This window comes from Alligator mississippiensis, chromosome 14 (genome assembly GCF_030867095.1).
Source record: "Alligator mississippiensis isolate rAllMis1 chromosome 14, rAllMis1, whole genome shotgun sequence".
Taxonomy (NCBI): Eukaryota; Metazoa; Chordata; order Crocodylia; family Alligatoridae; genus Alligator; species Alligator mississippiensis.
This window is the reverse complement of record NC_081837.1, coordinates 31997984-32019464: the sequence shown is the minus strand read 5'-3', so window position 1 is coordinate 32019464 and position 21481 is coordinate 31997984. Positions and strand designations below refer to the sequence as shown.

At 47.4% G+C, this 21481-nt stretch overlaps 1 protein-coding gene across 8 annotated transcripts in view; it reads left to right on the top strand.

Annotated features, from left to right (window-relative positions):
* PPFIA4 (PTPRF interacting protein alpha 4) overlaps window positions 1-21481 on the top strand; it is a 165187-nt gene that overhangs the window by 45152 nt on the left and 98554 nt on the right. For 6 of the 8 annotated variants that reach the window (XM_059717638.1, XM_059717643.1, XM_059717641.1 and 3 more), the window contains exons 2-3: window positions 16558-16639; window positions 17610-18519. In XM_059717638.1, coding sequence (XP_059573621.1) covers window positions 18283-18519 — 237 coding nt within the window. In that variant the 5' untranslated portion in view covers window positions 16558-16639; window positions 17610-18282. The remainder of the gene's footprint in view (window positions 1-16557; window positions 16640-17609; window positions 18520-21481) is intronic. The other 2 variants (XM_059717640.1, XM_059717639.1) reach the window with 1 other exon arrangement.

The window sequence follows — 21481 nt, the reverse complement described above, 5'->3', positions numbered from 1 at the left end:
AACTCCTTAAATGCCAATTATTACAATGAAAATTAAATCTGCCATTACACAATTTCTTCCATGTAACCCCCCAGAGATATCTTGCATGCCCCTAGGGGTATGTGCACCATGCTTTGGAGCCCCCTGTTTTAGGCAGTGCATGAGAAGCTGAAAGTAAGCTATGGTAAAGAGTATGCATCTAGACGGTAACTGTGAAGCAGCTGATTATAGAGTAAAACCCTGTTGTCTTCTAGCCACAGATAACTAGGAAAGGTTATTTGAGGCCTTGGTCTAGTTCTCATAACCTGAGAAAGCAGCCCGTGGGGGGTTGTTCAGATAACAGTACTGTATAAGAGAAATGCAGAGCACCGGGACTTGGTGACAAGGGTATCCTATCTGCTTATGGCAGGCAAGTTCTGGGTTTGCTTACACTTGCTCTATTTCCTCTGCTTATAGCCCTGCCTCCCAATTTTAACTCATGAAACATCTTTTTTGATTAAAGTGCCCCCACCCCGTCATTGTTTCACACTCTGCACAACACTGCATAACTACCCTACCAGCATCCTTTCCTCAAAGGCTGGATTTTCCAAAGATCTCTACAGCTAACATGCTGAGCACTTGAAAACTTGGCCTGGTATGAACTCTGTCTTGTCAATCAGCTTTTTTGCACAAGTAGCTTGCTAAAATTAAACAGATTTAAATGAGAGAGTGCAGCTTGTTGGTCCCCATGAATGCATCACTATGTGAATGGGCTCACTGTATTTAAATAACCAAGTTCAGACTGACTTACTGGATCTGATCCTACCTTTCTAGTACACTCCAGATTCCTCCTCACATTGGTGGGAGTTGTGCATGTGGAACAGGGGCAAATTTAGGTCTGTTCTTTATTACCATGGAGAGTATATAGCTGTGTAGCTGACATGATTCTGCTGGGGCCAGTAAATTGCCTGAAATGATGATGATGTATAACTAATGCACCTGGAAGATCATTATATTGGGTACAGCCAGTACTGTTTCTGCAAAGGAATATTGTCCCTCACCAATGTATTCGATTTCTTGTGAGTGTATTGCTAACATAAATGACAAAGAAGACTTGATTATCAAAAATTTTCCTGAAATTCAAAAAAAAAAAAATTGCATTAAGGACCTGTCAAAGAGGTCATTAAGGAAAGTAACTGTAGTGTTGGAGTGAGAGCCTGAAGTCTGGTCTAGGTCTGTTATAAGCAGAAAACCAGCTTAGAGTCAGACCACAAAGAATAGGAATAAGTGGACAGCTTTCATCCCCATGTTAGCTGTGAGGTACTACAAAGCTCTTGGCTACTACCAGTGTTTTAATTATCTGGGAGGCAGGATAAGTAGTAAGGTGACCATTTGAAGATGATACCATTAATTAGGCTAACCAAACCAGGTGAACAGGAAACATGATGGTTGATGAAATTGAATAGTAAAAAAAGCAAAACAATGCAGGATTCAAAATTAATGGTCTCATTCAGGGGAAAAGCAGTGGTGTCACTATGGACAATTCAATGAAAAGTTATGTTCAGTGAACAGTAGTGGCCAATAAAGCCAACAAAATGTTGGGATGCACAAGGTTTGGGCTGGAGAATAAAGTGGAAAATGTGGTGCCATATTGATTTGTAGAGCAGCATTGCCTGGCATGCTGTATTCATCTCGGGCATCTCATCCAAAAATGAAGATGACAAAAATGGGGTTTAGAACCAGTTAGAATTTAGTTTCAGGATTAAGGAACCTAACGTGGAGCTGTAAAAAGGGGCTGGGGCGGGTGGTGGTATCGGGAGAGAGATCGTTTTGTGTAGGCTGGCTGCACTGAAGCAGATATGACTATTCCTTTAGAATAGACAGCTCCGCGTACCTCCTTTTGCATTTCCCAAAGCATAAGCGATCCCATAGTGCCTTTGGAGACCCTGTATAAAAGAAGGAATGGCCATCTGCAACGTGGCCAGTAAAGCAGGAAGAAAACAGAACAAAATTACATGAACTAGCTCAGCCTCCTTCCAAGCTCTGTATCCTGCATAGGCAGTGTTGTCTGCTTGGCATGTCCCCTGAATGCCTGTCTCTGTTTTGGTCTGTTTTTTTTATTCCTTTTGTCCCAAGAATTTCAATTGTTATATAGTTAATGGCCAAGCTCTAACCACAGAGGGAGGCTTGTAGTTTCCCAGTGGACCTAGGCCCGCCATGCCTGTATAACAAATAGGCCTGCGTGACATAGTAGCTGAGTAGGATACTTGCGGCATAGGAGGTGGGTTGGACCCAACTGTGCACAGTCCTGTCCTGAAGATGCTCTTGCAGCAGCTGGAATGGAGGAAAGCAGAGCCCCTGAGGCACAGCTAAGAAGTGGCCACTGTGGGATGGCTGAGGCCTGATTGTACATGATTCACAACATCCAAATTCAAGACTGCTTCCCGCAGCAGCGGTAGCTCTAGGGCTGACTGCTTTCTGTGCTGTGGCCATGGTAGTTGACTCTGGAGATCAAGCAGAAAAGAATACTTTTTGACGATGGTATCTGTGTTGGTAGCGTTATCTAGTGGAGCTGTTATGTAAGAGACCTTGTAGCCTGTCAGTTCCACACTCTGCAATCCTGACAGCACTGATCTTTTGAGGCCAGTTTGGGTGGAGGATAAGGAATTTCTGTGAGTTGAGAAGATGAGGCTTGACATTTTTATAGGACAATAAATCTATTAAATCTTGTTGCCTTTGAGGAATGTGTGTGCATTAAAACCTCTTTGCCAGTTGTCTGCTGTTTTCATGAACTCACTGAAGAAGCCATGGAGAATTCTTTAAGGAACGAGATGAGACTAAAGATGTTCAAAGAAAAGCGTGAATCTTTTTTCTCCCCCTGTACTTGAGCTGTTTGTGACTGTGTAGAAAGCTCGGGTGCATTTCTAGAGCCTGTCAAAGCAATGGACCACTTCTTCAGAAAGCTTCCCCCACGTGTCTTAAAACCAGTATGAACAAAAAAGATTGTAGGTCAAAACAAAGGACACAGAGGGAGATGTCAATTGGGAAACCTCAGCCTATGCCCATTGCTCTAAGAAGGACCCCACAGGGGTGGAGACTTGGGGGTCATGATTGATTTCTCTTTGAGAAAATTATCCAGGAGCACATCTGCGAGGGACCAGCAGGGGAGATCATGCTTAGGGGCAGCCAACATGGGTTCATTTGAGGTGGGTCCTGTCAGACCAACCTGGCGGCCTTCTGTGACCAGGTCACAAAATCCTTGGATGCAGATGTCACAGTGGACGTAGTCTTTCTGGACTTTAGGAAGGCCTTCGACACTGTCTCTCACCCCATTCTCATTAAGAAATTAGGTGACTGTGGTGTCAATACCTACACAGTCAGATGCGTCGCAAATTGGCTGGAGGGCCGTACCCAGAAAGTGGTGGTGGATGGGTCTTTTTCGACCTGGAGGCATGTGGGCAGTGGGGTTCCCCAGGGCTCGGTCCTTGGGCCTGCACTGTTCAACATCTTCATCAGCGACTTGGACGAGGGGGTGAAAAGCACCTTGTTCAAAATCGCAGATGACACTAAACTGTGGGGAGAAGTGGGCACACTGGAGGAGAGGGACAGGCTGCAACTAGATCTAGACAGGTTACTGGGGTGGGTGGACAAGAACAGGATGGGTTTCAATACTGACAAGTGCACGGTACTGCACCTGGGGAGGAAGAACCAGCAGGATACCTACAGGCTGGGGAACTCCCTTCTCATCGGTACAGAGCCAGAAAAGGATCTTGGTGTCATTATTGATTCCAAAATGAACATGAGCCAACAGTGTGGGTGGTCAGGAAGGCCAACCGCACCTTGTCATGTATCCACAGATGCATCATGAGCAGGTCTAAGGAGGTGATCCCTCTATGTGACACTGGTCAGGCCGCAGTTGGAGTACTGTGTCCAGTTCTGGGCGCTGCACTTCAGGAGGGATGTGGACATCATGGAGAGGGTCCAGAGGAGGGCCATCCGCATGATCAGGGGGCAGCAAGGCAGGCCATATGAGTGGAGGCTACGGGACCTGAACCTGTTCAGCCTCCACAAGAGAAGGCTGAGAGGGGATCTGGTAGTCGTCTACAAGCTGGCCAAGGGGGACAAGCAGGCAATGGGAGAGTCCCTTTTCCCCTGAGCACTACTGGGAGTAACGAGGAACAACGGCTATAAGTTGACTGAGAGTAGATTCAGACTAGATACCGGGAGGCACAGCTTCACTGTCAGGTTGGCTAGGAGCTGGAACCAACTTCCAAGGGAAGTGGTGCTGGCTCCTACTCTGGGGGTCTTCAAAAAGAGGCTAGATAATCACCTAGCCAGGGTCATTTGACCCAGCATTCTTTCCTGCCCATGGCAGGGGGTTGGACTTGATGATCTGTTCAGGTCCCTTCTGGCCCAACTACTATGAAACTATGATCACAAGATGAACATGAGCCACCAGTGTGATGCCTCAGCCAGCAAAGGAAATAAAACTCTGGCTTGCATCTACTGATGCTTCTTGAGCAAAACCCAAGAAGTTATCCTCCCACTTTACTCAGCCTTGGTGAGGCCGCAGCTGGAGTATTGCATCCAATTCTGGGCTCCGCACCTTAGAAAGGATGTGGAGCTTGAGAGTCCAGAGGAAAGCCACGCACATGATCAGAGGTCAAGAGAGCAGGCCTTATGAGGAGAAGATGAGAGGCACAGGACTCTTCAGCCTGGAGAAGACAAGGCTTAGGGGGGACTTGGTGGCATCCTGTAAGTATATAAGGGGTGTACACCAGGAACTGGGAGATCATCTGTTCAGCAGGGCACCCCAAAGGAAGACAAGGTCTAACGGTCACAAACTGCTGTAAGACCGTTTTACGTTGGACATAAGGAGAAACTTCTTTACAGTCTGAGTCTCCAGAGTCTGGAATAGACTCCCCTCAGAAGTGGTACAAGCACCTACTCTGGACACATTCAAGAAATGCCTGGATGCTTAGGTTGCTGGGGTCATCTGACCCAGGCTGACTTTGGGCAGGGGGCTGGACCTGATGATCTCACGAGGTCCCTTCCAGCCCTAATGTCTATGAACTCTGTGTGCCTGAGTAACAAAACTGCAGCCCAGAGCTTTGTCTCTGTACTGGTCAGGCACAGAATGGGCAGTGCCACATCTCTCTCTCCACCAGTATGTGCACCCTGGCCTGTTGAGAGCACTTCTGTGCATGCAGTGAAAGCTTAGTCTCCATTTCCCACTACGTCCATCCTGACCTTTCTTCAGAGAAAGGCATCGGAATGGGTGATGATTATCAACATTTTGGATTGATATCAGTAAGGGGCCATTTGGTGCCCTCGCACCTCTTGTTTCTTACCTATGCTACTATAGGGCCCAGCAGACTCCTTGTTGGGTGCTGGACAGACATATATGAAATACTGTGGGAGTGAGGACAAGGCACAAGCAGTGTGTGTGACTGAAAATGGCAGGGGAGAGGAGCCTGAAGTTGACCATAACTCCAGCAGACTGATTCGGTGATGAAAAGGCAGCTTTTGGGCCTTGCAGTGGTGTTTATTAAACAATAGACCAGCTAGAAATAATCTCTGCTTCACCACTCTCTTCTGGCCACCTGCCTAGCTATCAATGTAACCCACCCACTTGCTGTGACACTTTCACCCAATCGTGATGGCTGAGTAGAGCAATCTCACCCGCTGCTGGCTCAGACAACAGGGCCTCATGCTGTGAGACCTGGAGACACCCTGGTTCCAGCCCCATTGCTGGCAGTCCAGGCTTTTAGTGTAGTTAGCAAATGGTAGTTGACCAGAAACATCTCCATACAAGCAAGCTGAGGGCAGGGTGGTGTGTTGACTTAGATGGGGATTGTGGCTGAGGACTGGTGTGGAAGAGACACAGTGGGAACAGGGAGCCCTGGACAGTCTGGCATTGCTGGCAGAATTGGGTGAGGGAAGGCCTGGTAAGGAGGGTCTCTTGCTGAAGGGACATAAGAAGCTTGGTGGTAGGGGCAGCCAGGGGAGTGGGAGAGGAGATGCCTGAATGAGAAGGTGCCCTTTACCTGCCAAGAATCTTTGCTATATTCCATTTCTAGAGGGTGAGGGGGTGAGAAAATGACTAGGGAAAAGAGCTTGAAATTCAGCTTCTGCCATCCCGTCAGGGAGAGGAATTCTCACTGCTGTCTGAGCAGTGCAGTGTTCAGCTGGATGCAAAACAGGCTGTTCAAATATCATCCAGAAATATGATCCATTCTTAATCAGCCACTAAAGAACTAGTTTGGGTCATCGTTTGCTGCAGATTTGTCTCTTGCAGCAGTTAGTGTCTGCCTAGTTTTCTTGCCCTGAAAACGCATGAGAGTATTTATTTCTTTTTTTGAATAACAATGAAGCAGGCAAGCTCTTCATCAGCAACCTGCTTGCTTCCAGCAACTGTGCTCCTGCCAGCCCTGCAGGACTAAAAATACCCTGCAAGGGGGTTAGAACAGTACAATGTCTGTTTCCTCTGATTACCAGCTGTCTCCTTGCATTCTAGCTTTTCCACCCAGTTATTATCCCGTCAGTTAAGGCCCTTTAAAACCAGATATTTAGTGTTTGTTGATAATTTTAAGAGTTGAGATCATCAGTAAAATGGGGTGTTTAAATTACAAGAGAGATCAAATCTCAGCTATTTTGCACCCATGGAAGTTGGTTGATCTAAGGTCTTATCTTGCTCCCATTAAAGTCGATAGCAAAATGCCTGTTGATTTCCAAGTGTAAGAGCTCTGGGGTGGGAGGTTTGTGTTGCCGCCCCCCCCCCCCCCCCCCATGCAAGTCTGAGCCTTTTTGTGGCATCCAGTAAACCAGAGGTGGCCAACTTGCAGCACAGGTGGCATGGGCCATGTCTGTGTAGCATGTGACGGGTTCGGGCAGGGACAGGCAGCACTGTGGCAGATACATCAAGGAGCAGAAACCAAAGCAGCAAATTGGTCAGAGAACATGGGGAATGGAGCAGAAAGTAGGGCATGTCTACACATGCTTTTATGTGCACCGAAATGTAATGCGCATTTGCCTAATTTTCAGTCAGGGCAGCTAGGATCTGGAACTAACTTCCAAGGGAAGTGGTGCTGGCTCCTACCCTTGGGGTCTTTAAGAGGAGGCTTGACAATTACCTAGCTGGGGTCATATGAGCCCAGTATTCTCTCCTGCCCAGGGCAGGGGATCAGACTTGATGATCTACTTAGGTCCCTTCCAACCCTACATCTATGAATCTAATGCGCATTAAGGAGATTTTAGGCATGCATCTACACATGCATACACTAAGGTGCATTAACACAGTGGGCGGACCGACTTGGGACTAAAGCTAGTTCCAAGTCAGTTGACGTGCACAGTGTTAACGCCTCTTAGTACGTCTACGTGTGAGTTAAGGTGCTTTTAGCTGTTCTCACATAAATTTGATACCTGCATTTGCAAGTATTAAATTTAGGAGCAAATAGCCTAAAATCACCATTTTTAAGGCACATTAAGGTTGCACACATGGAGCATTTATACACATACATTTTTGTCCCACGACATGCCAGAGATCCGTTACTTTGGAGCAGACTCGATTAATTGGGTCTGCTCCACACGTGAGCTGATGCAAATTAAGCTTTGTGCTACCAGAGTACAAATAATCGAAGCAACCTCATGCTGAAGAGATGCCCCACCAGTGTTGACCATTCCTTAGGAGACAAGTGACCAGCTTATTGATACTGGGACTCTCAAGGCAGGAGTCTATATTCTTAAGTTTAGACACTGGGCTCATCTACATGTTCATTAATGCACCATAATTACAGCTCATTTAGTTTAGTACCTGTAATGACAAGTACTGACTTGATGTGCTGTAATTGGTGCTATTGCGCATTAACACCGATGAATAGTTTTTTTTTGTGATGCTGCTGTGCGTTAGACTAAATCTACTGCGTGTTAGCTTATTAGCACGCGCTTTGTCCACCGTGCTAATGCACAGTAGAATTAGTCTTCTGTGCCTTAAGCATCTTGTGTAGACATGCCCACTGATTTTAAGTTTATGCTTTGAGGGTTTAGCCTGAGCATGGAAGGCTTTAGCATAATCTTTTGTGGCAGATGTACACAAGCCCAAGTGAGGTTTTTAGCCCTATTCTGTCCTTGGCATGCAGGGCACCAAGGTGGGGAATGGTGTAACTAGGCGTTGAGCATCTGAGCGGTGGGAGGGTGGAGGCTATGTAGGCAGCCGTGGTTGCACAAGGGCAGAGTTAGCTTTGTTGGCTCCAGGGTAGTGAGAAGCAGCGCATTTTGCTGTGGGAGCTGAGGGCAATCACTGTTTCCTAACCAAATTGGACTTTGAATTCTTTGCGAGAGGATTGTCCAGGGTCTCTGCAGAGGTTCTGGCTATTCAGATAATATGGGGAATCTTTTTCAAGAAGGTTGTAGATGGTGTTTGCTCTTTGAAAGTCTTGTTTCTGTAGTGTGCTCAAGATGTGTGGTAGCTCAGGCTCAGCTTGTCCTGCGGTCACTGCGATTTCAAAACTTCACTGCCAGATGAAGCTGTGCTCTTCAGCTGCTGTGGCTCTCCTAATTTCTAAATAACTCAGACTTCCCTCAATGCGTGGTCCCTTAAGATGCTTCAGCAATCCATGGGGAGCTTCAGTACCCATGGGGAGTGTTTTTCTTCAGAGTCACATGGGTTTTAAGGCAGATCCACTTTAACTGGCCAAGCTATCAATGTCCTGGTTCAAGCTTCTGGGTACATAGCCTCTATATGCATCACTGAGCAGCTCCTGTCTGCCTAGCTTGTTCTGCTCTTGGGTATGGGGCTGCTAGGCACTGGCCTGGGAGTAAACAGCTGGTTCAGGCTCCCCGGGCTCCTGGCTTCTGCGTACATTTTCCTGTGGAGGCAGCTGGAAACGCAGAGTTCTTCCGATGTCTTTAGGGCTGCTGGGTGATGGCCTCGGAGTAAGTTTTACTTCTGTCTCTGCCTGGGGAGCCGCAGTGTCTGGGAATGTCTCCTAGAGTCCATTCCTGCTGCCTTACTATGCTGATAAATTATGAACCTCACTAACCTAACCTAAGCAATCAACCTGTCCTGGGAGCACTAAATAATCATTAAAGATATTAATTACTGCTACTAATATAAACTACCATCTTTCCCTGATTCCAAGACAATTTCGAATTTAAGATGACCCCATAATAATTAGATTCTAGACATGGAAAAGTATTGATTTGTTTTAATTTTCCATGCATTGAATATCATTTGTGGAGGGTTGTCTTGAATTTGTCCCCCTCCATCGATGCAATGGGGCAAGCAGTGAGGGAGTTAAGTAGCCTGCCTACCCTTTGCTGCCTACATGCCCTGTGCCTGCTCCCTGTGGTGCCTGAATACCCTGGAGCCTGCCCCCACATCTTTCCCTGCCTGGTGCCCCCTCCCATGGTTTCTGTACCCCTTGGCTCCTGTCCTCCCCTGCCACTTCACTCCTGCCCCCCCCCCCACTTGTTAAATGCAGGAAAAAAACCTCATCTTAGATTTGAATAACTATGGTAGATGAAGGGGAAATAACTGCAGGAGCAGCAAAACAGCAGCAATAGTAATAAAAATAATTTTATAATGAATATAAATTAGTATGAATAGTAGATAGTATAAATAGTAATAATAATATAGCCCAAAACAAATGAGTAGCTGCACTCTTGGGGCTTACCTGCAGCATGACCAGCACCTGACATGATTGAGAAGCCTCAGATGAAGGTCCCCATCATCATCAGGATAAATTCCCCAAAGGATGCTGCCTCCTTGCAGATGAAATGCCAGCTGGATCAGTCTCCTGCCAAATCTTTTAAGATAATTTGGCTGGATGTTTGACTTGTGCCTTCTGATACTCTTGTCTCCACCACTTGAGTTTTCAGTGACCATGGGATTGCTAACTTCAGGAAGTGTTCTCAGCCTTGATAACTGTCCAGTACCCGTCTGCTTTTTAGGAGGAGCCCTCTCCCTAGGGATGGATACCAGCCTAAAAATTAGCTGTTGATTAATACTCCCTGTGCCTCATCTGCTAGTAGGCCTGTCATTGTCCCTTTCTTTCACAGCAGCCCAGCATCTGCCTCCAATTCTGCCCTTCCTCTTCTCCCCAGGGCCTCTCTCTGCTATGGGGTGCCTCCTGAGGATGTCTGCTGTCATCAGAGCTTTTGCATCCGCCCCGTGCCAGTCATTCCACAATCACCCACTTGGCTTCTCTGTGGAGTTTAGACAAGTGCTTTTTTACAGGTATTCCCAAGATCAGGGTATGATAGCCTGTGATTAAGACTATTAGTCAGAGTTTAAGTGATACATCTCAAATAAAAATCGGATTTCAGAATAAGAATGAGTAACTAACATTTGGTGGAGAATAGTAAGATTAAACAGACACAATATTACAGCCTGTATTTAATATAGTCACAGTAGGGCACTTACCTCATTTCTCTCCTAACATTAGAATTATTTAAAACGGCGTTGTCTGTGTAACGCTCAGAATTAGTTATATACCTTCAACTGTTTGTGATGGAGCTTCCAGTTAGAACCGTGAATCACTGATTTCCAGTTGGCTGGCCCAGCTGAACCACACAGAAGAAAATCCTGTCTTTTTTTTCTTGATTCCAAATAATTATTTTTTGTTTCCACTAAAATTAAAAGCCAAGAAAAAGCCATTTGGGGTTGAATGAAATACTTGTATTTCTTTTCTGGGAAGATTTTTTTTTAACTTGGAAAACCTTGGAATGAAGCATGTCAACTTTTTTCAAAAAATGCTTTTCAAATGCAAGAGTTCAGCATGAATGTATGAATGTTTTTGGTTGCAACAACCATGGGTTTGTCTTGATGGGGGAAAAAAATATACCACCTCTAAAGTTTTGCCCAGTTCTGTTTCCAATGGAGGGGAATAAGCAAGCAGGGTTGTGTTTTGAAATGTTCTCTTGCTAGTCACGCAACCACTTGCTTTCTGCAGTGTTTGGATACAGAGGGAGGATTCTTTCTCGGGGAAGCCCCTGACATTACCCAGTTATAGTCTGCGAGAGAAGACAAAACCATGCTATGAAAAAGCTTGAGGACATTTGAGAAGTTCAACTTGTACAGCAGTGTAACTCAAAATCCAGTTGATACCGCTTTGGCAGGGTGGGTTTGGCCAGGTGACTGAATCCTCTTGAGACTTCCCCCGACTACAACCTACCCTGTGCGTAACATAGGTATTGTCATGCCAGGGGTCACCTTTGTCACCATGATTACTAATAGCAGCTGCTTCAGAAGTGTGCAAAGAAATCTTGCAATTTGGAAGTAACCTGTAAGGGAGGTTTAGGTTAACACTCTCCCTAGGAGGGTGGTGAAGCACTGGAACAGGTTACCTCGAGGCTGTGGAATCTCCATCCTTGGAGGTTTTTAAGGCCTGGCTTGACAAAGCCCTGGCTGGTTGGGGAAGGTCCTGCTTTGAGCAGGAGGTTGGACTAGATGACCTCTTGAGGTCCCTTCCAACCCTCATTTTCTATGATTCAATGAACCTGCTCCTACAGAGTGCTTCCTCCTGCCCCCCCAACTAGAGGTTGAGGCTTAATCCCTGGAGCAAGAAGAGTTCAGTCCTATACAATTTTTTTTCTTGTTACTGTTGCTCTTAGAGTCAAATCCCTTCCTGAATCCTGATAGTTTAAAGGCCTCAGCGAACCCCTGTGACAATGAGTTCCTGAGGTTCATTGTGTCACATAAACAGAAAAATCTTTCTTTGAGCAAGTTTGAATAGTATTTATTCAAGGCTGTGAATGCCTCTTTCCATTTTCAGTCAAGCTGACACTGCTCGCATCGGCCTTGAAAAGAATGGCATTCCACGCTTGCAATTTAAGGCCACTGTCAGAATTGGCAAAACTGGTGCAGTGTCGCCTGGTATTGCCATAGGCTTGCCCATCTGCCAGCCCATAGCAGCCGTGCTTTCTTTCCTGTGTTTCAGTCTCACTTTTAGTTGGGGCATGTCTGCTTCTGGATGTACTGGAAGAAAAAATCTCCAAAGCCACTTGTATCAGCAAATAGGTAGTGGAAGAGCCACTGATGGGAACAGAATTCAGCTGCGAGTGGGATGTCATTTAGCAGGGCTGTTTCCTTCCAAAGAGCCTTGTGTGACCTGTAATTGCATGTCTTATCTGACTGTAGGTCCTATAGGGACAGAGTCCCTGATGCTCAAGGCATGTAGCCTCAGGAGTTGTAATGTCTGCCACAAGCTGTCTGAGACCCTGTTACTGCATTGCTCATTGCTGCAGCCAGTTACGTGACCCATGCATGTCATCTCTGCTGCTTTCTGAGAGAGAAGGCTTGGGGGATGCTAGTAGACAATATGACAATCTTCATTTTTCCAATTGAGTCAAAATGTCCAGCACTGAATTCTGCTGGTCCTTGCTACAGCCTGAGCTGGGTAAATCCAGCTCCAATTGTGCTTTAGGCTGTCCCAGGTCACAGTGAGGTAGAGCACCTAATCGATAGCTCTTGGTCCTCTAGGGCCTGATAGAACTCCAGTGGAAGTTGGTTTTACTGGGTTTTCCTCTGGGCCGATGAGGAGGATTGCTGCCTTGGCTCGCTACACTAGTATTCAGCTTGGCATTAGCTGCAGTGGCCTCATTCCTGCAGTTTTCAGCCACAGCTGAATAGCTGATTGCAGATGAATACAATTTTCTTTCCCCAGGAGTGCACATGTGCAGAGACGAGGGGTTCCCAGGCTGCTGCCTTCCATCTGAACAACGTGGTCCTGAAGAGATGCTCTCTGCACGTACACTGTTGCTGTTCCTGGAGTCTTTCCTACTTTGAAGAATGATTCCTAGCTTTGCAGTTGTGACAAATTTCCCGCACAGTGCAGCATCTCTCCTTGGATTTATTGCTTAGTCTTTCCTTGCAGCATTTTTTCCCCCTTGGTATATGTGAATCTTCTCCCAGGGTGCCGTCTCATACCATCTTTGATTGATGGATGTGATTCAGGATGTATAGAGCAGTGGCCCAGACAGATTCCTGATTTCACCATTTTTTTGCAGTAGTACAGGGGGGTGGCGCTTGTCCACAAAGGCTCCAGAAATGTTTCTGCACTTGCATGACAAATATTTCCATCTTGGACCACTCTTGGTGCTGTTTGAGGGGTATCTTGAGGGACTTGTGCTCCAGTGGGGGTTTGCCCCAGACTCCCCCCATTCCTCTCAAAGTGGGTAAAAGCAGTTTCTCTTTCTTGTGTACGTGCTTTGGGGAATCTATAGCTGCTCTGAAAAGCACAGGCTTTTATCAGGAAGAATTTGGTGGATGCAACTTTTTGCAAATGCTTGAAGATGGGGCTTAGCACTCGAACTCCCTAGTTAAGAGCAGATGATGAAGTGCTCCTGTTTTTGTAATGTAATCTCTTTGTTCTAGCCATCACATGGGTTACTTCCTCAACACCATGTTCTCCTTTCCAATGCTGGGATGTGACTAGATGGCCAGCGTTCCTCACTCTGTATTGCAGAAGAGACCTGGTTCTTCCACAAAATAGTTAGATTGGTTCCAGCTAGAAAATCTCCCTCCTCCAGCACTGTACCCACAAGGATGAGGTGTCAGGGAGACCTGTGGCAGCCTCTCTTGGACAATTCCATCCCCCTCCCTGCCCTCGCCAGTCAGGATTGGTGATGGGGCAGTCTCCCATAGTGGAAGCCCTCTTGGATGCTTGAATGCTCCCCCCAGTTCATCCCAGAGGAGCTGGGGGTAGAGCGAGGGAGTAGGCCGCGTAGGGAGATCTCCCTCCCTGGCAAAATGGCCCCTGCCCTTGCATGCTTTCAGCTTCACCCAAAGGAGGGCATGGAGCATGAGCTTCTCTGTAGTGGGAACTAGGAGCTGATTTGATGGGATAAGGGAGGCACTCTCCTGGAGCGCTGTCTGCGCTTTTCAGCATCTGCCTACTGACAGCCTTGCCCCTTCCCAGGCAGAGGAGAGGACAGGCAGGCTGTCAGTCACTGAGCTCCCCTGAGCCTGTGTAGTTCTCCAGCCAAGGGTCTGGACACGTGTATACTCAGCTCCTCAGTTGGTTTTCTGTGGGCAGGATTTGCACTGAAATTCTTACTGCTGGAAATGGCCACCTGCCCACGACCTGTCTCCATGTCATGGATCCTCTGTTAAATATTGTATTTAGTTACAGAAGGATTAACCACCACATCAAGACTGTATTCTATAGAGGAGGCTTTATAATTGGTTCCAAGGTGTGGGTCAAATGTTAAGCAGTCATTTGGTGTTGGCATTAAGCCACTTAACCACTATAGTTAGAGTTTTGTTTGACCTGAGTGAAATTCTTTACTTGGCACTTAAAATCAAATTTGCAGCCTTCCTTCTAGTATTGTCTCTAGATTACACGAGAATGGGTTATTTTTAGCATTAATTTGTCTGTTTAACTAATTTGATGCTTTGCTTTCACTCCCATATTGACACAATCTTCCTAATTTGCCATGGATTTGATACTGATTTGATGGCTGTATTCCTTCAGTCTTAGTTTAGTTTAATGCTGTTCACAAAGCTGAGCTTTGGCACTAGGCTTTCTTGATTTTTATTTTTAAGCTTAATAACATTTGCATAACAATTTTGAATCTAATGTATTACATCGATGAGGTGCTCGTGCAGCAGACACTTGCAGATCAACACAAGAGTCTGACCAACCAGTCCTAAATGGAACTTGCGTATGGTTCAAGTCCACTCGTTCCTGTAGTCAAGGACACACAAGGGAGTGATGTGGCTACCATCGTATCCAGTTGCCTTTAAGTCCCTGCCGAATTACTGGGTGCCCGTCTATGGCTGGGTTGACTGGGGGTGACCAAACAGAACAGGGCCTAAACTTTCACTTTTGGAGCCATAGTGAGACTCCTTAACTGCTCTGTTACTGCACAGGGTTAAATACAGAAGAGTTATAAACTCCTGCCTCATAGCGTAATCCGTGTGTTAACTAGCATTGAGCAAAAGAGGCTCTCCCCAGGGTTGATTACTCTGTAATTGTTCAGTACGTGGCTCCTTACTTTCCTTCCCTGCAGCCTTTCATGCTGGCACCTGTCAGACAAAGTAGTAGCTTAGAGAGACCTGTGGGTGCCTTTTTCTGGCATTAATCTCTTGTGCAAAGGGAGGCTACTTAACAAACTTGGTTATGGAGTAGGGAAGAGGATGCCTGAGTCTTGGGATTCAGGGTGTAATTGTTCAACCCAGGCCCAGTGGGAAATTTCCCCTTGTGTGCCTTGTATGACATCGTGGGTAAAAGTTCTAGCATCATTCTTGGATCTCCCTCCCTTGCTGCATCATCGGCCCAGCAGGGATGCTCGACTCCATGGACCAATGGTCTGATAGGGCATGACAGTGTCACCAATTGGCAGGTACAGTCCTTTGCTTCCCTCATTTCCCAATATTTGCTTTAAGGATTGTTCAGAAAAAAGTGGACCGACTGATTTCAAGCTTTACCTTCTCTCATAACCCATTGCTTGATGTGGGCTTAACTCTGACCCTGCTTTCCTGGCACTGTAGTCAGTGTTGATGCTCTGGATTTATGGGTCTGGTCACACAGTTTCAGACAGACTCCACATGGGACACTTGAGAGACGCCAGTCACGGGGCCCATCTGCAGCTGTGTTTTCAGAGGAGGGGGTGTTTGGGTCTCGTTTATGCAAATGCTGGTTGCTATGCCAGGATTCCCAAGAAGGATGCTCTCCTCTGGCTCTCCCAGGAATCTGACAGCACAGACGCAGCTCCCAGAAGCTCCCATATAGCTCCAAGGATTGGTGCATTGCTGTCAGAGACACCTGCCTTCGGCAGGGCTGGAGACAGCTTGCCAAATCACTCTTTGTGAACCATTTCTATATTTGGACTGGCACCATGTGGCTGTAGGTCCCAGCAACCACACTTCTCACAGCTGCTGGGAGAGGGGAGGGAGGTGGGGGTGAGGCTGGCAGGCTACGTAGTGAGTCCTGACAATCACAGGAAATTACCCAGCTGATTTCTGGGCTGGGTGCCCTGCTTCCCAGTGGCACTGAGCATGAACACAGGCTGCTGCCAGAGCTAGAGATGAACTTTATTGGCGGAGCCCCGGGTGAGACAGCAGGGCTTACTGGCCCTGTCTAGCAGGTGGGCAGGAAGATGGAGAGATGGACAGACAGACAGAGGCAAGGTATCTACTGCATCGTAAGTGAAGCATCTGCAGTATCTGCTCTCCAGTTCTTCTCTGGAAAGTTTCTCCTGCTGGCTCCCTATCTTGCTGCTCCTCTCCTATTTTCCCTCCGCTTCAGGCATCACTGGGGCCCCTCATATCCATTAGTGACGGGAACCCTCCTGTTATAGCCAAGGGTTCACCTCTGCAGCTTAGTCATAGAAAATTAGGGTCATCTTGGCTTATGGCTTAGTCATAGAAAATTAGGATTGGAAGAGACCTCAGGAGGTCACATCTAGTCCAACCCCCTACTCAAACAGGACTGTCCCCAACTAGATCATCCCAGCCAAGGTTTTGTGTAGCCATGTCTTAAAAGCCTCCAAGGATGGAGATTCCACAACCTCTCTGGGTAACCTATTCCAGTGCTTTACTACCCTCCTTATGAAAAGGTTTTTCCTAATATCTAATCTAAACTTCCCTTGCTGCAGCTTGAGACCACTGCTCCCTTCTTCTGCCATCTGCCACCACTGAGAACAGTCCAGCTCCATCCTCTTTGGATCCCCTCTTCAGGTAATTGACGGGTGCTATTAAATCCCTCCTCAGTCTCCTCTTCTGCAGACAAATAGTCCCAGTTCCCTCAGCCTGTCCTCAGAAGTCACATGCCCCAGTCCTCTAACCATTTTTGTTGCCCTCTGCTGGACTCTCTTCAATTGGTCCGCATCCTTTCTGGGGGGGGGGGGGCAGAACTGGACACAGTACTCCAGATGCTTCCAGCATCCCTAATCTAATGGGGGCTCTTGTAGGAGCCCATGCTACTATCGGCATTTTCATCTTGCTCTATTGCCCATGACTGGGGGAAAAATATGGCTTGTTGCTGTGGGGGAATGCCCTGTCCCTGACCTGTCATCTGGAGAATTGTGTAGATAAGGGGCCAGGCCTCTTGTTGCTATCCAAGTTGGTCCCATGATGCACAGTAGTGAATCAGCTTGGTTTAGTAGGTTATAGATATTCTCCTTCTGCCCTGATAGTCAGCTATAAGCCAGGTGGCTGCCTTCGCCCTTTCCACATACCAGCATAGTAAAGCACCTTGCTACATGGCTGGCCTGGTGCAGTGGCACAAAGATTGGCTGGTTTAGTAGGTGCCTCAGCCCATGTGGCATATTGCATGTGACAGGAGCAAACTCCCCCAGAGAGGGCTTGGGGAGGGCTCATGCAGAAGTTGCCATGAGAAGCTCTGTGTGGCATGGACTGTCTTTGTGCTTGGTGCTTGCACAGCATCCCTGGCACAATGAGGTTTGGTTGGAAAAAGGGGTACAATGGTAGGTGCTATCACACCACAGAGAATGACCACAGAAGTCTAATTCAGTTTCTATGCTATCCGAGCTTGTTTGGAGGGGCTGGACCCAGGACTTGATATTCCTTGAACATTTGCTTGGGGGATGCTTTGTGGTGACCCAAGTACAGGGAGGAGGGAAGCAGGGCCTGTGAAATAGTAGCTTGTATGTGGAAAATATTCTATGTGTCTCTTTCCTTTCCATAGGTTACGGACCTGGGATAAGAGCAGCTGTGTTGACCAAAGTGCATCCTGGCTCCAGGAGTAACTTCTTCACTACAAAGTGCATCTCTGCCTTGTGGGAAAGTATCTGATTTCAAAATGTCCAAGAGGTTGAAATGTCCTCCTGACTCTCTTAAAGCTGCTGGCTGCACCAGGTACTTAAGGGGATCATAGAAAAAGAGCACCGTGTTTCTCTCTGAGCTCCATGGCTTCACTGTGTTCCTTCATGATGTTTCTGCAATGGGATCCAGTATACAGTGGACTATCAAGATCCCAGCATGGCCAGCTGGGATGAACAACAGGTAGTCAAAGACATTTTTCTTTTTATCAGCCTTGATGATTTGAAGGACCTTTTTTTATTCCATAGCCATGAAATACTGATCTAAATTATGCCAACTTCAGCTTCAACCATGACTTCCAGTGCAGGGAACAAATCTACATTGGTGTGAGACAAAGCATGGAGGAGCTCACAGCTATTTCCAAGCTGCCCATCTCTTTGATACTCTCCAAAATAGACCATGGGCAGCAGTAGCAGTGTAATCCAGGTTCAACAGATCTGTGGTCCCCAGAAGAGACCCTGAGGAGGCCTTCACAGCAAATCGTTAAGCAAGCCACATCAATCTCTCTAGAGACTGGAGTGTGTCTAAAGAGTGCCGCCATGATGTGTGAGGTGATGCCTACCATCAATGAGGGTGACCCCCTGGGGTCCCAGCCAGGGTCTGACTCCGATGCCAACTTTGAGCAGTTAATGGTGAACATGCTGGATGAGAGAGACAAGCTGCTGGAGACACTAAGAGAAACCCGAGAGACCCTGTCCATGACCCAGGGCCGGTTACAGGAGACTGTGCACGAGCGAGACCAGCTACAGAGGCAGATAAATTCTGCCCTTCCACAGGTAAAGAGAGCAGACCAGGACCTTGGGAGAATGCCAGTGAGCATAGGGGTAGAAGTGGTGGGAGGTGGACCTTGGTTCTTGTGTGGAGGGGCTGTGGGATCAGTCAGGTTAGCACACTGTTGAAGGCAGATTTGCCTTTTTGTGGTGAAGATGCCAGACTAACAGAACTGGATTACACTACTTTGTAATCATGAGCCTAAATCCAGTAGTCATATGCTCTGGGTGACTCCATTTCTGGGTGTCAAAAGCTGGTGTGCATCCACAAGGGGCATGCGAATGGGCCCTAGCTACTACTTCATGTGCTCTGTGCATGACTGCATAGTTGCACAGGCTGTCACCTATGTACAAGCCCAGGAATAGAATGCCAGCCTGGGCATAAGTAGCATCTTTGGCATGTAGACAACTAGAACTGCCATGTCGATGACCAAATCTAGATGCTTAGATGACCAGGAAGGAACAGAATGCCACCCATAGAGCATCTGTTTCAGAAGAGGTCGGCCCCTTGTGTTGAGTAACTACCACTAGACTTTTGGGAGCCTGATTTTTCTGGATGCAGTGAGGACATGAAGCTTCGAGAGAGTGTAGTAGATATGGGTGCTTAGCATCTCTGCACATCAAGTCTCAAGTGTCTAAAGCTGGGCATCCAGGAACTGAAACCCCTGGAAATGTGGGTCTTCATCTCTGCTTTACCCAGAGGTGTAAGAGCTTGCCACCACTGCACTGCCTGGAAGAGCTTGATTGTCTGATTTCAGTACAGCACTAAGCAAATGCAAGGGGTGTCTGTGCTCAGTGAGGTTATTAACAGTCATTGTTAATCATGGATTAGACCCTTGTTTTCTACTTGTAACCATAGGACTTATGGCTCTCTCCTTCTGTTGCAAGTGCGGGTGTTTGCCAGTACTTTACGGAGGCTCAAGGGAGGGAAGGTGCAAACTGCAGCTCAGGACACCTGCTCCTGTCTGAGGAAGCTGCTGCATAGGAGTCTGATCTTGCTAGACAGTATTAACATTCTTAGTTCTTCCTTCCAGCGTTTGCTACCCTGAGGAAGGATGGCCCAGTGGTTAGGGTGCTGACATGCTCAGCCACAGACTCCCATGTGTGACCCTAGCACCAAAAATCAATGGGACTCAAAGACCCAAATATCTTTTAGAAATATAGGCCCTTGCCTTTTTAGGCCTCAGGTAAACAGCACTGCTCTATTTCCTGCAGGTGTGTTAAGGTAAGTCAGGTAAAAGTTGTGAGGTGCTGGAATCCTATAGGAAAGGGAACCAGGGAAGTTTGACAGACTGACCTTTTGTTTGACTGGGTAATAGAGGTGTGTAGGAGATGAGGGAGGGGCTGGCTATCAGAGTAAAGTCACCCGGGACTCGCTCAGTCTAGCATGAGTGGATATGAACACCTCACCCTTAGAGCATCCTAACCAGATCCCCAGAGAGCACCGAACAGCTTGGTGATCCTGGTGCCCCATTCAGTTTGGTAACTCACCTAGTTAAAAGGCAAGAGTGTTACTCAAAAACTGTGGTGGGGAACTAAACATGCTTAGTAGTTATGGCTTAGGCCTCAAATTTATATGCAATGTCAAGACTTCCCTAGCAGGCTCATGGCTTTTTTTGCATCCACAGATTGCCAAGTGCTTGGCAAAGGGCATCAGTAGAATTATTGCCATCTTACAGATGGGAAAACTTAGGCCCAGAGTTGGGAAATGACTTGTCCAAAGTCACCCTGCAGGGCAGTGCTAGAGCTGCAGTCTAGTGCTGTATCCACTAGGCGCCACTGCTATTAGGATCTTGCTTGTCTGGTTCCTTGCTCACGAGTGGCTGTTTAGCTCAGTTGGTTAGAGTATAATGCTAATAACACCAAGGTTGCAGGTTCAGTTTCTGTTTAGACCAAATGATGCTTTGAGGTCCCTTCCAGTCGTACTTCTCTATGATCTATGGTTGTGAAGAAGCCTTGTCCCTTAAGAAGGGGTAGTGTTTACTTCTTGTCATCTGGGTAAAACAGAGTGAGGTACATGGTCTCCCTTGGTAGGGTAAAGGGTAAATTAGCATCACTTTCCCACCTCTGTTTCATCCCGTGGCCAGTGCTTCGGACTGTATTCAGGGGCCTGACTGAGCGGGGTGCTGGTGGTGATGGTTGCCAGAGGCCCTCTACTATCTCTTAGTTGTGGGGAGAGTGTTTACTCTGGGAGCCCAGGAAAACGTTTCCCACTTCCCCTCCTCCTTTCATGTGGGGGGAGGTCCTGTGGGCCATTTCTTTCAGCAGTACTAAATATCAGCTGCTTTTTAACTGGGACAGGATCAGCCGTTGGTGGTGTGGGCTGGATAGGGCTGAGGCACCTGACTACGTCTTGCAGTGCTCTGGGCTGACACATGGAAGGGAGAAGGAGGATATTCCTAGCGAGCTGGTGTGAGGTTTCAGCAATCCCTGCATGGTGCAGAGCATGGCTTCAGCCCCTGACTCATGCCCTCCCTTCAGAAGGGGCTGGCCCTGCTCAGTTGTGGAGACACCTCTGCTTCCAGGCTGATGAAGAGGGGATGCTAAGAAGCTGGCTCCTATATGGAAAACCTCCCAGTGACAGGCTAGGCAGGGGCAGCCTAGCCCAGAACACCCAGCAGGAAGGAGAGAGTGCTGTTCGGCCCCTGAAGCCAGGCGGGAGCAGAGATGCTGCAGCCCAGCATCCCCAAGGCACCTTCTGTAACTCCAGACTTGATTTTTTTCTGAACCCTCCTCCTCTGGGATATCCCTTGCTCCCCTGCAGCCTCAGCCAACCAGCAGCCAACCTGCCAGAAGGGCCAGGTGAGCTGGCTTGGGCTCAGGACACTGGGAGGTTGACTAAGGGTGAGGTAGAGAAGTTTGATTCTTGATGGGACTGTCCCATGCCCACCCCGCTCTGTGTCCAGCCTCTGTTGTTAGCCTAGGTCTCATAAAGCTGCATCAAGATGTCTTGCCCGCTGCTGCTGTG